At 56.8% G+C, this 15215-nt stretch overlaps 1 gene segment (V, D, J or C); it reads left to right on the forward strand.

Moving 5' to 3' along the window:
* Positions 1-8818: 8818 nt before the first annotated feature.
* On the forward strand, positions 8819-10581 carry LOC142049209 (Ig heavy chain V region 914-like). The segment is given in 3 exon segments: positions 8819-8891; positions 8987-9298; positions 10577-10581. Coding segments are annotated over 3 exon segments (369 nt in total).
* Positions 10582-15215: the final 4634 nt, after the last annotated feature.

Consider the following 15215-nt stretch of genomic DNA (forward strand, 5'->3'; position numbering starts at 1 on the left):
GGGGTCAAAAAAGTTGCAGCTATTAGCTACAGTGGTAGTTACACAGCCTACGCACCGTCGGTCCAGGGGCGCTTCACCCTCTCCAGGGACACCTCCCAGAGCACGCTCCCGCTGCAGATGAACAGCCTGAAGACCGACGACACGGGCGCCTCCTGCTGCGCGAAATCTGCTGATGGTGACGGCAGCAGCTGTGACTCTGGGCAGGAAAACCGCCGGCGAGGGGTGTCCCCACGGGGGGTGTCCCCGTGGGGGGCAGGAGCAGCGATGCCTGGCAGCCCCCAGCCCTCTGTGCCGCGCTGGGACGGCTCCAGCTGCTGCATCTGCCTGCCCCGAGACCCCACTCCGGCACCGGCACCCAACTCCCCTCCACTGCCTCCACAGACACTCCACAACACCCTGCTCCCACCCTCGACACCCCCACCCAGCCCAGACCCCCCCACCCAGGCTGGATCCTCGTCCCAAATCCCGACTCTTCCCCTGCACAGAGGGCTGGGGGCTGCCAGGCGTCGCTGCTGCGGCCCCGTGGGGGAAACCTCTCGATGGGGGTTATTTCCCCACCACAGACCACCATAATAACCTCTCGCGCAGCAGGAGGTGGCCGTGTCGTCCCCCCGGGGCTGCTCATCTGCAGCGTGAGCGTGCTCTGGGAGGTGTCCCTGGAGAGGGTGAAGCGCCCCTGGACCGACGGCGCGTAGTATGTGCTACCACCGCTGCTAATATAGGCAACAGCTTCGAGCCCCTTCCCGGGGGCCTGTCGCACCCAGCTCATGCCGTAGCTGCTCAAGGAGAAGCCGGAGGCCTTGCAGACGAGGGTCAGGGACCCCCCGGGGGTCCGGAGGCCCCCTCCGGACGCGACCAGCTGCACGGCCGCCCGCAGCCCTGTGCAGGGAAGAAGGACAGGATTGAGTCGCCCGCTCCCGCCATCACCCCCCGTATCCGCGCCCGGGGAGGGGGTCAGCGGGGCTGGGACCTACCTGGGAGGGCTGCCAGGAGGAGGAGGAAGGTGGAGGGAGGCTAGTCTGGGATGAGTCCTTCTGGGAAGGATTTGTTTGTCCTGTGGGCCTCTACATGGTCTCGGTGATGGCTAACCCAAAGGAGGGTGCAAAGGGGCTGGAGCACCCCTGCCCCTGCCCACACCCCAGACCTGTTCCCACACCCCTGACACAATCCTTGACCCCTGGAACTGAGCCCACACCTCTGGAACTGAAGCAACGCCCAACGTTTAGAGCCCTGCTCCAGAGCCAGGCCCTTTGCACCAAGCCCAGGCCCCAGCAACGGCTCCGGCTTTTCCCGCAGCAGCTGCGGCTCCGTGTGGGTGCGAAGGGGCCCGGGAAGGGGCTCGGGGTGGGGGCAGGATTCCCCAGCGCTGGGGGTGCTGGGGTTCAGGGGATGGGGCTGTGGGGGCAGCGCCAGCCGCGTCAGGAGCCCAGGGGTGGGTGCCGGGAGTTTGGGATTTCGGGGTCTCTGGGCTCACAGCCGGGATTTTGGGAAGCCAGAGGGGTTTGGGGGTTTAGGGGTGCTGGGGCTCAGAGCACGTGTGCTGGTGCTTGGTGCAAGGACTTTGGGAATACAGTGGAAGTTTGGGGTACAGAGCGGGGATGTCTGGGCTCAGAAGAGGGGTCTGAGCTTGGTGTAAGGATTTTGGGAAGGGTGTGGGTGCCTGTCGCAGCCAGAACATGCCGGAGCCCTGGCAGGACATGGCTCATGCAGGGATGTGGGCTCTAGGCAGGGGTTTGGGTTGGGTGCAGGGCTCTGGGGTTCATGACAGCGGATTTTAACACCCTGCTCGATCTCGGAGCAAAGGCTTTGGGAGGATGGTGGGTGCTGGATGACGGAGCAGGGATGTGTGAGCTCAGGGCAAGGTCTGGCCTTGGGCCAAGTCTCGGGGCTGAGGTCAGACCTTGAGCTGGCTGCAAGGCTTTGGTCTTGGGCTGAGGGGGTGGGGGGGGAGCAAAGGTGTCAGGGAGTGCTGGGAACTGGGGAGCCAGTGGAGGGGAGTTGGGTGCCGGTGCCGGGGTGGGGTCTCGGGGCAGGCAGATGCAGCAGCTGGAGCCGTCCCAGCGCGGCACAGAGGGCTGGGGGCTGCCAGGCATCGCTGTCCTGCCCCCCACGGGGACACCCCCCGTGGGGACACCCCTCGCCGGTGGTTTTCCTGCCCAGAGTCGGGGCTGCGGCCGTCACCAGCACCAGCAGCTTTCGCGCAGAAATAGGTGGCCGTGTCGTCGGTCTTCAGGCTGTTCATCTGCAGCGTGACCGTGCTCTGGGAGTTGTCCTTGGAGATGGTGAAGCGCCCCTGGACCGACGGCGCGTATCTTGTGGTAATACCACTGCTGGTAATAAGCGCGACAGCTTCGAGCCCCTTCCCAGGAGCCTGTCGTGCCCAGTACATGGCTTTGCTGCTGAAGTCAAAGCCAGAGGCCTTGCAGAGGAGGGTCAGGGACCCCCCGGGGGTCTGGAGGCCCCCTCCGGACTCGACCAGCTGCACGGCCGCCCGCAGCCCTGCGCAGGGAAGAAGGACAGGATTGAGTCGCCCGCTCCCGCCATCACCCCCCGTATCCGCGCCCGGGGAGGGGGTCAGCGGGGCTGGGACCTACCTGGGAGGGCTGCCAGGAGGAGGAGGAAGGTTGAGGTTCGACTGATCTGCAATGTGTCCTGCCTGCTGGTGGTGTTATTTCTGCCCTGGGGGTCTCGACTTTGCCACGGCCACCGACACCTGCACCAGACACGGCTGTGGTGGTGGTGAGAGGCTGAGGGAAACCCAATATAATTGGTTTTGCTGGTGGGGTGGTGCCATGCCTGGCACTTCCCTGCTCCGATGTCCTGCGCCAACAGCTTGAACTGCATCCACAGCCCTGCCCTGAGCCCAGAGCCCTGCCCTGAGCCCAGCCCCTGTACAAACCCCAGACCCCTTCCCATGGCCTGACCCCCCCACCTCCCCAGCTTTGCTCCCCGAGCCCGGGGCCAGCGTGGAGCAAGGGAGTGGGGGAGCTGGGAGGTGTCCCCTTCTGCCCCCTCCCTGCGCAGGTCTGCGGGCGGCCGTGCAGCTGGTCGAGTCCGGAGGGGGCCTCCAGACCCCCGGGGGGTCCCTGACCCTCCTCTGCAAGGCCTCCGGCTTCTCCTTGAGCAGCTACGAAATGCTCTGGGCACGACAGGCTCCCGGGAAGGGGCTTGAGTACGTTGCACGTATTACCACCTATGGTAGCACAGCCTACACGCCGTCGGTCCAGGGGCGCTTCACCCTCTCCATGGACACCTCCCAGAGCACGCTCACGCTGCAGAGGAACAGCCTGAAGACCGACGACACGGCCACCTATTTCTGCGCGAAAGCTGGTTATGGTTGTGTGAGGCTGCGAAAAACCCCGTCAAGGGGTTTCCTGCCCAGGGCAGCGACGCCCGGCAGCCCCCAGCCCTCTTTGCCGCGCTGGGGCGGCTCCAGCTGGTGGGAGCAGCTGCCTCCCATGAGCCTGGACACCAGCACCGTGCCCCAACACCCCCGCACGGGCTCCCCAAAGCCCAGCATCCTCCCAAAGCCCTGCACCCAGCCCTGACCCGCACCCTCCCCCACTTACACCTACACCAGACTTCTCACATCGAGCCGGGATCCTTTGCAACGAGCCTCATAACCAAAGTTATGCCCAAATCTCCAGGTCTTGCCCCAAAATCCTGCCGCGGTGCCAGGGGAGGGTGAGGCTGGGTATTAGGAAAACTTCCCTCCCTGCAAGAGGGGTCGGGCACAGGCACAGGCTGCCTGGGGGGGTGGGGGAGGCGCCATCCCTGGGGGTATTTAAAAGAAGGGTTGACGTTGTGCTTGGGGATGCGGCCTGTCCCAGGGCTCCCCCTCCCCTGGGGGCAGAACCTCCTCCCGACACCCAGCCTCACCCTCCCCTGGCACCGCGGCAGGATTCTGGGGCAAGGCCCGGAGATTTGGGCACAATTCGGGGCCCACCTTCATGGCAAAGGACCCCGGCTCGATGCGAGAAGCCTGGTCTGGGGGCAAGTGGTGGAGGGTGAGGGCGAGGGTGTGGGTGTGGGTGTGGGTCAGGGCTGGGTGCAGGGCTTTGGGGAGCCGGTGCGGGGGTGTTGGGGCACGGTGCTGGGATCAGGGCCACCATAACCATCCCTCGCGCAGCAGGAGGTGCCCGTGTCGTCGGTCTTCAGGCTGTTCATGCGCAGCGTGAGCGTGCTCTGGGAGGTGTCCTTGGAGATGGTGACGCGCCCCTGGACCGACGACACGTACCATGTGCTACCGCTGCTGCTAATACGTCCAACGTACTTGAGCCCCTTCCCGGGAGCCTGTCGCGCCCACATCATGCTGTAGCTGCTGAAGGAGAAGCCGGAGGCCTTGCAGAGGAGGGTCAGGGACCCCCCGGGGGTCCGGAGGCCCCCTCCGGACTCGACCAGCTGCACGGCCGCCCGCAGCCCTGCGCAGGGAAGAAGGACAGGATTGAGTCGCCCGCTCCCGCCATCACCCCCCATATCCGCGCCCGGGGAGGGGGTCAGCGGGGCTGGGACCCACCTGGGAGGGCTGCCAGGAGGAGGAGGAAGGTGGAGGGGGGTTCTGGTCTGGGTGTCCTGACGGAGGGGTCCTGCCTTCCCTTGGTGGCGGGAATTGTCAGGGTGATGGTTAACCCAAAGGAGGCTGCAAAGGGGCTGGAGCACCCCTGCCCAGACGCCAGCCGTTTTTGCAGAACCCTGACGCAAACCTTGAACCATTGAACTGGGCCCAGTTCCTTTGAACTTGAGCAATATCTTAAGCTTCTAGGCCTGCTCCATCCTGTGATCCATTGCCCCAAGCCCAGGCCCCGGCAAGGGCTCTGGCTTCTCCCCCAGCAGCTGCCCCATGGCAGGGCTGCGACAGCCACCGGGAGGGCTCCAGCCCTGGTGGATGTTTGGATCGATGGAACTGACACATGGAATCATGGAACCATTAAGGTTGTGGAAGACCTCTGTGAGCATCAAGTCCAACCGTCAGCCCAACACCATCGTGGCTCCTAAATCATGCCCTGAAGTGCCATGTCTATGTGTTTTTTAAACACCCCCAGGGATGGCGCCTCCCCCACGCCCCTGGGCAGTTTGTGCCCGTGCCCGACCCCTCTTGCAGGGAGGGAAGTTTTCCTAATACCCAGCCTCACCCTCCCCTGGCACCGCGGCAGGATTCTGGGGCAAGGCCCAGAGATTTGGGCACAATTCGGGGCCCACGTTCATGGCAAAGGACCCCGGCTTGATGCGAGAAGCCTGGTCTGGGGGCAAGTGGTGGAGGGTGAGGGCGAGGGTGTGGGTGTGGGTGTGGGTCAGGGCTGGGTGCAGGGCTTTGGGAGGATGCTGGGCTTTGGGGAGCCCGTGCGGGGGTGTTGGGGCACGGTGCTGGTGTCCAGGCTCATGGGAGGCAGCTGCTCCCACCAGCTGGAGCCGCCCCAGCGCGGCACAGAGGGCTGGGGGCTGCCGGGCGTCGCTGCCCTGGGCAGGAAACCCCTTGACGGGGTTTTTCGCAGCCTCACACAACCATAAACAGCTCTCGCGCAGAAATAGGTGGCCGTGTCGTCGGTCTTCAGGCTGTTCCTCTGCAGCGTGAGCGTGCTCTGGGAGGTGTCCCTGGAGATGGTGAAGCGCCCCTTGACTGACGGCGCGTAGTATGTGCTACTACCACCGCTGTTAATAATTGCGACGAACTCGAGCCCCTTCCCGGGCGCCTGTCGCACCCATTGCATGCCGGAGCTGCTGAAGGTGATGGTAGTAGCACAAACTACGCGCCATCGGTCAATGGGTGTGTCACCATCTCCTTGGACACCTCCCAGAGCACGGTCATGCTGCAGATGAACAGCCTCAGGGTGGCGACATGGCCACCTACTGCTGCGCGAGGGACTGTGCTTCCTGCCCGGACCCGGGCACCCTGCCCCAGATCCCAGCATCTTCATGAAATCTTTGCACGCCCTGGTTTTGTAGAAAGTCTGGACCCTTGCACCAAGCCCTAAACCCTTCATTGTGGCCAAATCCTAGTCTTCTGCCCCAAACCCCTGCCCTCACCTCATCTGCCAGTGCTCTGGCTCCACCTTTAGGAGCTCCAGCATGTTCTGGGTGCGACAGGCACCCACACCCTTCCCAAAATCCTTACACGAACCTCAGACCCCCCTTCTGAGCCCAGACATCCCCACGCTGTATCCCAAAATCCCACTATTTTCCTTAAGTCCTTGCACTGAGCATCAGCACATGTTCTTCGAGTCCAGACATCCCTGCCCTTCATCCCTAATCCCAACAACTTCCCTAAAATCACACCAATTTCCCCAAAATCCTTAATCTGAGCCCAGACATCCCAAAATCCCAAAGTCCCACCAAATTCCCGAAAACCCTTGCTCTGAGCCCAGACACCCCTAAATCCCAAAATGCCACCAACTGCCCCAAAATCCCACCAACTTCCCCAAAATCCCACCAACTTCCCCAAAATCCTGGCTCTGAGCCCAGACACCCCTAAATCCCCAAATCCCACCAACTTCCCCCAAATCCTTGCTCCAGGGCTGGGGAGGAGCAAGGTCAGAGCAGAGGGGGAGGGCCGGGAGCAACCAAAACACTCATTTCCGGCCCTTCCTACCCCAAAACGATGCCGGTGATGTCAGAGAGGAGGAGCGCCGCGGAGATCACAAGTTAATTCAACCCAGATAAACGATGAGGGCGCGTCGGGGAGGGCTATTAAATAATTAAGCCTGAAGAATTAATGAGTGCCCGGAAAAGCCTGGAATTAAAGAATTCAGTGTAAATAAGACATAAAAGCACACTGCAAAGACTGAAATTAATTAATTCAGTGGATTGCAATTCATTAATTCCGTGTGCATCAGCGATCTGGGCTCAGCAGAGCTTGGATTAAAAATTTCAGTGTAAATAAGTGATCAGTGCTCAGCAGAGCTTAGAATTAAATTAAACAAGATACATAAGCGATCTGGGCTCAGCAGAGCTGGGATTAAATTAATGCAGAGCTTGTGATTAAAGAATTCAGTGTAAATAAGTGACCAGGCTCAACAGAGCTTGGATTAAAAAAATTCACTGTAAATCAGTGGTCAGGGCTCAGCAGAGTTTAGAATTAAATTAATCAGGGTAAATAAGCGATCTGGGCTCAGCAGATCTTGGAATTAAACAGGATAAACAAGTGATCAGGGCTCAGCAAAGCTTGGATTAAATTAATGCAGAGCTTGTGATTAAAGAATTCAGTGTAAATAAGTGACCAGGCTCAGCAGAGCTTGGATTAAAAAATTCACTGTAAGTCAGTGGTCAGGGCTCAGCAGAGCTTGGATTAAATTAATGCAGAGCTTGCAATTAAAGAATTCAGTGTAAATAAGCAGTCAGGCTCAGCAGAGCTTGGATTAAATTAAACAGGATAAATAAGTGATCAGGGCTCAGCAAAGCTGAGTATTACATTAATGGGGAGCTTGCAATTAAAAACTTCAGTGTAAATAAGTGACCAGGCTCAGCAGAGCTTGGATTAAAAAATTCACTGTAAGTCAGTGGTCAGGGCTCAGCAGAGCTTGGATTAAATAAATCAGGGTAAATAAGTGATCAGGGCTCAGCAGAGCTTGGATTAAATAAATCAGGGTAAATAAGTGATCAGGGCTCAGCAGAGCTTGGATTAAATAAATCAGGGTAAATAAGTGATCAGGGCTCAGCAGAGCTTGGATTAAATAAATCAGGGTAAATAAGTGATCTGGGCTCAGCAGAGCTTGGATTAAATAAATCACTGTAAATAAGTGATCATGGCTCTGCAGAGCTTGGATTGAAAAATTCAGTGTAAATAAGAGAACTGTGCTCAGCAGAGCTTGGATTAAAAATTTCAGTGTAAATAAGTGGTCAGGGCTCAGCAGAGCTTGAAATTAAAGAATTCAGTGTAAATAAGTGATCTGGGCTCAGCAGAGCTTGGATCAAATTAATCAGGGTAAACAAGTGATCAGGGCTCTACACATCTTGGATTAAATAATTCACTGTAAATAAGTGACCAGGCTCAGCAGAGCCTGGATTAAAGATTTTAGTGTAAATGATGATCAGGACTCTGCAGAGCTTGGAATTAAACAATTCCATGTCCATCAGTGATTAAGAGCACTGCAAAGCCTGGAATTAAATTCATCAGGCTAAAGAAGTGATCAGGGCTCTGCAGAGCTTGGATTAAATAATTCAGTGTAAATAAAACATAAGGGTGCACTGCCAAGCATGCAATTAAATATTTCAGTATTAAAAAAAAAATAGACATAAGGGTGCGTTACCAAGCTTGAAATTAATTAATTCAACGCACGAAAAGGATCAAGGCACGGCAAAGCCTGCGATTAAATAATTCCCTATCAAAAAGATGTGAGGCTGAGTTGCAGAGAGTGCAATTCAATGACCGACCGCAAAAATGGGGTGAAAGCTCGCTGCCGAGCTGGCAGCTAAATAATTCGCCCCACATCTGCGATGAATTCCCCGGAGACTTCGCAATTAAATAATTCACCCCACATCTGCGATTAATTCCCCCGAGACTTCGTAATTAAATAATTCGCCCCACACCTGCGATGAATTCCCCCGAGACTTCGCAATTAAATAATTCGCCCCACATCTGCGATTAATTCCCATGAGACTTCGTAATTAAATAATTCAGCATAAACAAGTGAGACAGGTGCCCAGCAGAGCTTGCAATTAAGGAATTCAAAGCCCCACCAACTAACGAGCACCCAGCAGAGATTTGCAATTAAAACACCGGGCGGAGCAGAGGGGTGGGGGCAGACCCCTCCCATGCAAATCCCCGGCACCCAGCGCCTTTAAAACCCGCCGGTTCCACCATGGTGGCACATCCCCAGTCCTCCCCACCCTTCTCCTCTCCACCATGGGCATCCACTTGGCCTCCACCTTCCTCCTCCTCCTGGCAGCCCTCCCAGGTAGGTCCCAGCCCCGCTGACCCCCTCCCTGGGCGCGGATATGGGGGGTGATGGTGGGAGCGGGCGACTCAATCCTGTCCTTCTTCCCTGCGCAGGGCTGCGGGCGGCCGTGCAGCTGGTCGAGTCCGGAGGGGGCCTCCGGACCCCCGGGGGGTCCCTGACCCTCGTCTGCAAGGCCTCCGGCTTCTCCTTCAGCAGCTACAGCATGGGATGGGTGCGACAGGCTCCCGGGAAGGGGCTCGAGTACGTCGCGAGCATTTACAGCGATGGTGACACATACTACGCGCCGTCGGTCAAGGGGCGCTTCACCATCTCCAAGGACAACTCCCAGAGCACGGTCACGCTGCAGATGAACAGCCTGAAGACCGACGACACGGCCACCTATTTCTGCGCGAAAGCTGCTCACGGTGGCGCAAACCCCGTGCGCGGCTGGCAAAAAAAGCCCTGCGTCGCTCCGTCGGCCCGTGGGAGGTGGGGGGGCAGCGATGCCTGGTGGCTCTCGGCCCTCTCTGTCGTGCTTGAGCGGCCGCAGCTGGTCCGTTTGGGCTTTGCTCCGAGGCCAGGCGCTCTGCACCGTGCCCGAGAGCTTTGCACGGAGCTCAGACCCTTGCAAGGTGCTCAAGAGCCTTTTGAGGGCACCCAAGAGCCCTTCCATGGAGGATGAGACCCTTCGCACAGAGCCCAGACCTTTTCAGGGCACCCAAGAGCCCTTCCATGGAGGATGAGACTCTTCACATGGAGCTCAGACCCTTTTCAGGGCACCCAAGGGCCCTTCTGAGGAGGGTGAGACCCTTTTGAGGGCACCCAAGAGCCCTTCCATGGAGAATGAGACCCTTCACACAGAGCCCAGACCCATTGCAGGGCACCCAAATGCCCTTCTGAGGAGGGTGAGACCCATTTCAGGGCACCCAAGCCCCTTTCCATGGAGAACGAGACCCTTTCACAGAGCCCAGATGTGTTGGACGGCACCAAAGCACCCTTGTGTAGAGCGTGAGACCCTTTTGAGGGCACCCAAGCACCCTTCCTTGGAAAAGAAGCCATCTGTGCAGAACCCAGACCCCGTTTGGGGCCCCGCCCTGGTGCCCTTGCGTGGAGCCCAGGCCCGTGCGCACAGCCTGAATGTCTGTGCATCGTGTCCCAAACATCCCCAAAACACCTTCTCCAGTGGCTGCTTGACCAATTTTGACACATCTATGGCAAGATTTGCCAAAATCTGGAGACTCTTCGGACCTTAGGCCCGGTTTTACTGAAAATCTTCTCAGGCTTTGCCCTATAGGGCCAATTACGCTCCAAACCTGGCCAGGCTCTGCCCTTTCGGGGCATTCTCGACCCAAAGCTGGGCCCGCTTTGCCCTTTAGGGCCACGGTTGCCCCAAAGCTGGGCCCGCTTTGCCTCTTGGAGTCAGGCTCGGCCCAAAGCTGGGCCCACCCTGGCTCTTGGCACCATTCCCCACCCAAAGCTGGCCGGGCTCTGCCTCTTGAGGCTCTTGTTTTGGCTCTTCTGGTGCGTTTTGCCCCACATCAGGGGATATTTTGCCTTTCGTGGGCACCTTTGCCCCAGAGATGCCCACGCCCTTTCTCTTTGGGGCAATTATTGCCCAAATATGGGGGTTCTTGTGTTTTTAGAGCCAGTTCTGCACCAAGCCTGGGGATGTTTTGTCTCTTGATGCCTTTTCTTGCCCCCAGCATGAGGAAGCTGTTGCCCTGCAGCCCCAGTTATGCCCAGCTCTAGGGATGATCTTTCCTTCTCTGGTCACTTTGAAATCGGATCTGGGGATGTATTGTGTTTTATTCCCATTTTTGCCCTGAAAGCATGGGTTAATTTTTAATTTTCTGGGCATTTTGAGGCTTGAGAGGGAGGAGCTGAGGCTGTGGGCGCTCAGGCACGTGGCCCCGCAGAGGAGGGGGCTGTGCCGGGGGGATTTTGTGCCTCCCTGTGTCACTGTGGGTGATGGTATTTGGTATGGTGCTGATGGTCACGGTGGTGCAGGCAGTGACAAAAACGCTGTTGGGGCTCAGCTCCGCTCCCGGCAGCGGCTGCGCCCGGGGGGGCCTTTCCCGGGGGACCAGCCCCCGCTTGTGCCCTCTTCCCCTTCCTGCCTGATTCTGCACCAAACCCACAACTGGTTTCCCTTTTTTAACCACTTCCTCAACAATTAGCAGATGCTTTTTCTTATTATGCCCATTTGTGCCCTAAATATCACTATGTTCTGGACCTTTTCCCCAATTTATAACAAGTCTGGTCATATTTTTACTTTAGAGTTGTGATTTAGCTCCTAATAGGAGTATTTTTTTACACTTCCTGTCTATTCACGTGTCATTTTGGGGATGGTTTAGATAATTAGGGGTTGTTTTGCCATGAAAGGTGGCAATATTGGTATCCTCAGGCTCATTTCTGCACCAAATATGGGTGCCTCTTTTGATCAAATGCCGATTGTTATTTTTTTGCCTTTCCTCTTCAATGTTGCCCCAATCTGGGCATGGTTTGTCTTCTTGGGCCAGCTCTGCGCGACACCTGCCCATGCTTTCCTTTGTAGACCTGACTTTGTCCCAAATCCTGTCAAATTTTGTCAATCCTGTCCAAGCCCAGGCAGGCTTTGACCCCTCTGGGCATTTCTGGCTCAAATCTGTGTCTGGTTTGGGCCCTTTTTTTACCCCAACTTTGTGGATACTTTTGCCTGTGGGTGGTTTTGCCCCAAACAGGGAGACGCTTGTTCAGGGACAGACACGTTTGCCCAATCTCTGCCCATGTTTTTGCCTTTTTACACCAGTTTGTACAAGCTTTTACCCAAATCTAGAGATAGTTCTGCATTCATGGCAGGTTTTCACAAATCTTGTGATTATTTTACTTTTTGAATCAATGTTTTACCTCAAACCTGGCCAGGCTCTGCCCTTTCGGGACATTCTCGACCCAAAGCTGGGCCCGCTTTGCCCTTTAGGGCCATGGTTGCCCAAAAGCTGGGCCCGCTTTGCCCTTTCGGGACATTCTCGACCCAAAGCTGGGCCCGCTTTGCCCTTTCGGGACATTCTCGACCCAAAGCTGGGCCCGCTTTGCCCTTTCGGGACATTCTCGACCCAAAGCTGGGCCCGCTTTGCCCTTTCGGGACATTCTCGACCCAAAGCTGGGCCCGCTTTGCCCTTTCGGGACATTCTCGACCCAAAGCTGGGCCCGCTTTGCCCTTTAGGGCCATTCTCGACCCAAAGCTGGGGCCGCTTTGCCCTTTCGGGACATTCTCGACCCAAAGCTGGGGCCGCTTTGCCCTTTCGGGACATTCTCGACCCAAAGCTGGGCCCGCTTTGCCCTTTAGGGCCATTCTCGACCCAAAGCTGGGCCCGCTTTGCCCTTTCGGGACATTCTCGACCCAAAGCTGGGCCCGCTTTGCCCTTTAGGGCCATTCTCGACCCAAAGCTGGGCCCGCTTTGCCCTTTAGGGCCACGGTTGCCCCAAAGCTGGGCCCGCTTTGCCCTTTAGGGCCATTCTCGACCCAAAGCTGGGCCCGCTTTGCCCTTTAGGGCCACGGTTGCCCCAAAGCTGGGCCTGCTTTGCCTCTTGGAGTCAGGCTCGGCCCAAAGCTGGGCCCACCCTGGCTCTTGGCACCATTCCCCACCCAAAGCTGGCCGGGCTCTGCCTCTTGAGGCTCTTGTTTTGGCTCTTCTGTCACGTTTTGCCCCACATCAGGGGATATTTTGCCTTTCGTGGGCACCTTTGCCCCAGAGATGCCCACGCCCTTTCTCTTTGGGGCAATTATTGCCCAAATATGGGGGTTCTTGTGTTTTTAGAGCCAGTTCTGCACCAAGCCTGGGGATGTTTTGTCTCTTGATGCCTTCTCTTGCCCCCAGCACGAGGAAGCTGTTGCCCTGCAGCCCCAGTTATGCCCAGCTCTAGGGATGATCTTTCCTTCTCTGGTCACTTTGAAATCAGATCTGGGGATATTTTATGTTTTATTCCCATTTTTGCCCTGAAAGCATGGGTTAATTTTTAATTTTCTGGGCATTTTGAGGCTTGAGAGGGAGGAGCTGAGGCTGTGGGCGCTCGGGCACGTGGCCCCGCAGAGGAGGGGGCTGTGCCGGGGGGATTTTGTGCCTCCCTGTGTCACTGTGGGTGATGCTGGTGGTGGTTGGGCTGCTGCTTACCACAGTGGTGCAGGCGGTGACAAAAACGCTGTTGGGGCTCAGCTCCGCTCCCGGCAGCGGCTGCGCCCGGGGGGGCCTTTCCCGGGGGACCAGCCCCCGCTTGTGCCCTCTTCCCCTTCCTGCCTGATTCTGCACCAAACCCACAACTGGTTTCCCTTTTTTAGCCACTTCCTCAACAATTAGCAGATTGTTTTTCTAATTATGCCCATTTTTGACCTAAACCTCACTCTGTTCTAGACCTTTTTCCTAATTTGCAGCAAATCTGAACATGTTTCTCCCCTTTAGGGCTGCTTTAGCTCATTATATGAGTATTATTTGACACTTATTGTCTATTTTGCCCCACAATTTGGATGCTATGGGCGCTTTTGGTCCTTTTGCCCCAAAGCTGTGGATATTGGGCTCTTTATGACCAGTTTTGCCCCAAACGTGGCCATTTTTTAGGCTCACATTGCCATTCTTTTTCTTGCCCATGTCTCTCTAGGGACATTTTTGCCCCAAAACATGGCATTTCTCTGCCTTTTGTGGCCTTTTCTGGCCCAAAGAAGTCGATGTGTTGCCATTTGTGGCTAATTTTGCCCTGAAGAGGAGCTCATTGTCCTCATTAAGGTGTGTTTTTCCCTACAGCGTAGGGCTGTGTTTGCCCTTTTCAGCTCTTCTGGGAGGAAATATCGGGGAGCTTTTGTGTTTTATGCCCATTTTTACCCAAGCTCTGAGGATACTTTTGCACCTGATGCCCAGTTCTGCGGGAATTCTGGGATGAGCTGTTCTCCTTTGGGTGCACTTTGGGGCTCCAAAGGAGGGGCGGGCTCAGGCTGCCCCAAATCCGGGGGGTTTTCTCCGGTTCCAGAGGTATTTTAGGGCTCTGGAGGGAGGAGCTGAGGCTGTGGTCGCTCGGGCGCACGGCCCCGCAGAGGAGGGGGCTGCGCCGCCGGGGGGATTTTGTGCCTCCCTGTGTCACCGTGGGTGATGCTGCTAGTTGGGCTTACCCTAATCCATACCACGGTGGTGCAGGCGGTGACAAAAACGCTGTTGGGGCTCAGCTCCGCTCCCGGCAGCGGCTGCACCCGGGGGGGCCTTTCCCGGGGGACCAGCCCCCGCTTGTGCCCTCTTCCCCTTCCTGTCCCCCCAGCACCACACCTGGGGGGAGGATTTCCATTCATGAACATCTTTGTTAAAACCTGGCCATGCTTTTCCCCTATTACCAGTTGTTTAGGAAATCTGGGGATGTTTTGCCCTCTTCTGTGAGTTTTGTCGAAAGCGGGGCACGACTCAGCTTTTAGGCTCAGCTTTGCCCAAAATCCAGCTGTCATTTTCCCTTTATGGCCGTATTTGCAGCAACCCTTGGCTTGTTTAGTGGTTTACGTCCTTTTCCGTATTCGAGACAGTTTTGCAGCAAATCTGGAGCAGTTCATGAGCAGTTTTCCTCCATAACTCCTGCTGACTTTGCCTTTATTGGCCTTTTTTAGCCCCGACCATGGGGATGCTTTTGCCTGTGGGTGGTTTTGCCCCAAACAGGGAGATGCTTGTTCAGGGACAGACGCTTTGGCCCAAACTCTCCCCATGATTTCAACTTTTTACACCAGTTTGTACAAATTTTCGTCCAAAAAACGGTGATAGTTTTGAATTGGTGGCAAGATTTGACAAATCTTGTGAGCATTTGGCTTTTTGAATCAATGTTTTCCCCCAAATCTGGGCCAGGCTCTGCCCTTTCGGGGCCTTCTCGACCCAAAGCTGGGCCCGCTTTGCCCTTTAGGGCCACGGTTGCCCCAAAGCTGGGCCCGCTTTGCCTCTTGGAGTCAGGCTCGGCCCAAAGCTGGGCCCACCCTGGCTCTTGGCACCATTCCCCACCCAAAGCTGGCCGGGCTCTGCCTCTTGAGGCTCTTGTTGACCAAATACGGGGCTATTACACCCTTTTGGCTGGTTTTTGCCACAACTCTGGCCACGCTTTTCCCGTTTCCCATTTAGGGCCACATTTGACCACAAAATACGAGATTCTTGTTGGCGCTTGCAGTTACTTTTGCCCCAAGGACCGCAGGGATTTGTGCCCTTTATAGGCAGTTTCTCCCCAACTCGGAGGGGTTTTTTCCCTCCGTTCCCGATTTTGCAGACACGCTGGGCAGGTTTTGCCTTTAGGGCTGGCTTTGCCCCAGGTCTGGGGTTACTTTTGCCTTCGGTGGCCATTTTCCACCAA

The sequence above is a fragment of the Phalacrocorax aristotelis genome, chromosome 34 (assembly GCF_949628215.1).
Source record: "Phalacrocorax aristotelis chromosome 34, bGulAri2.1, whole genome shotgun sequence".
NCBI lineage: Eukaryota > Metazoa > Chordata > Aves > Suliformes > Phalacrocoracidae > Phalacrocorax > Phalacrocorax aristotelis.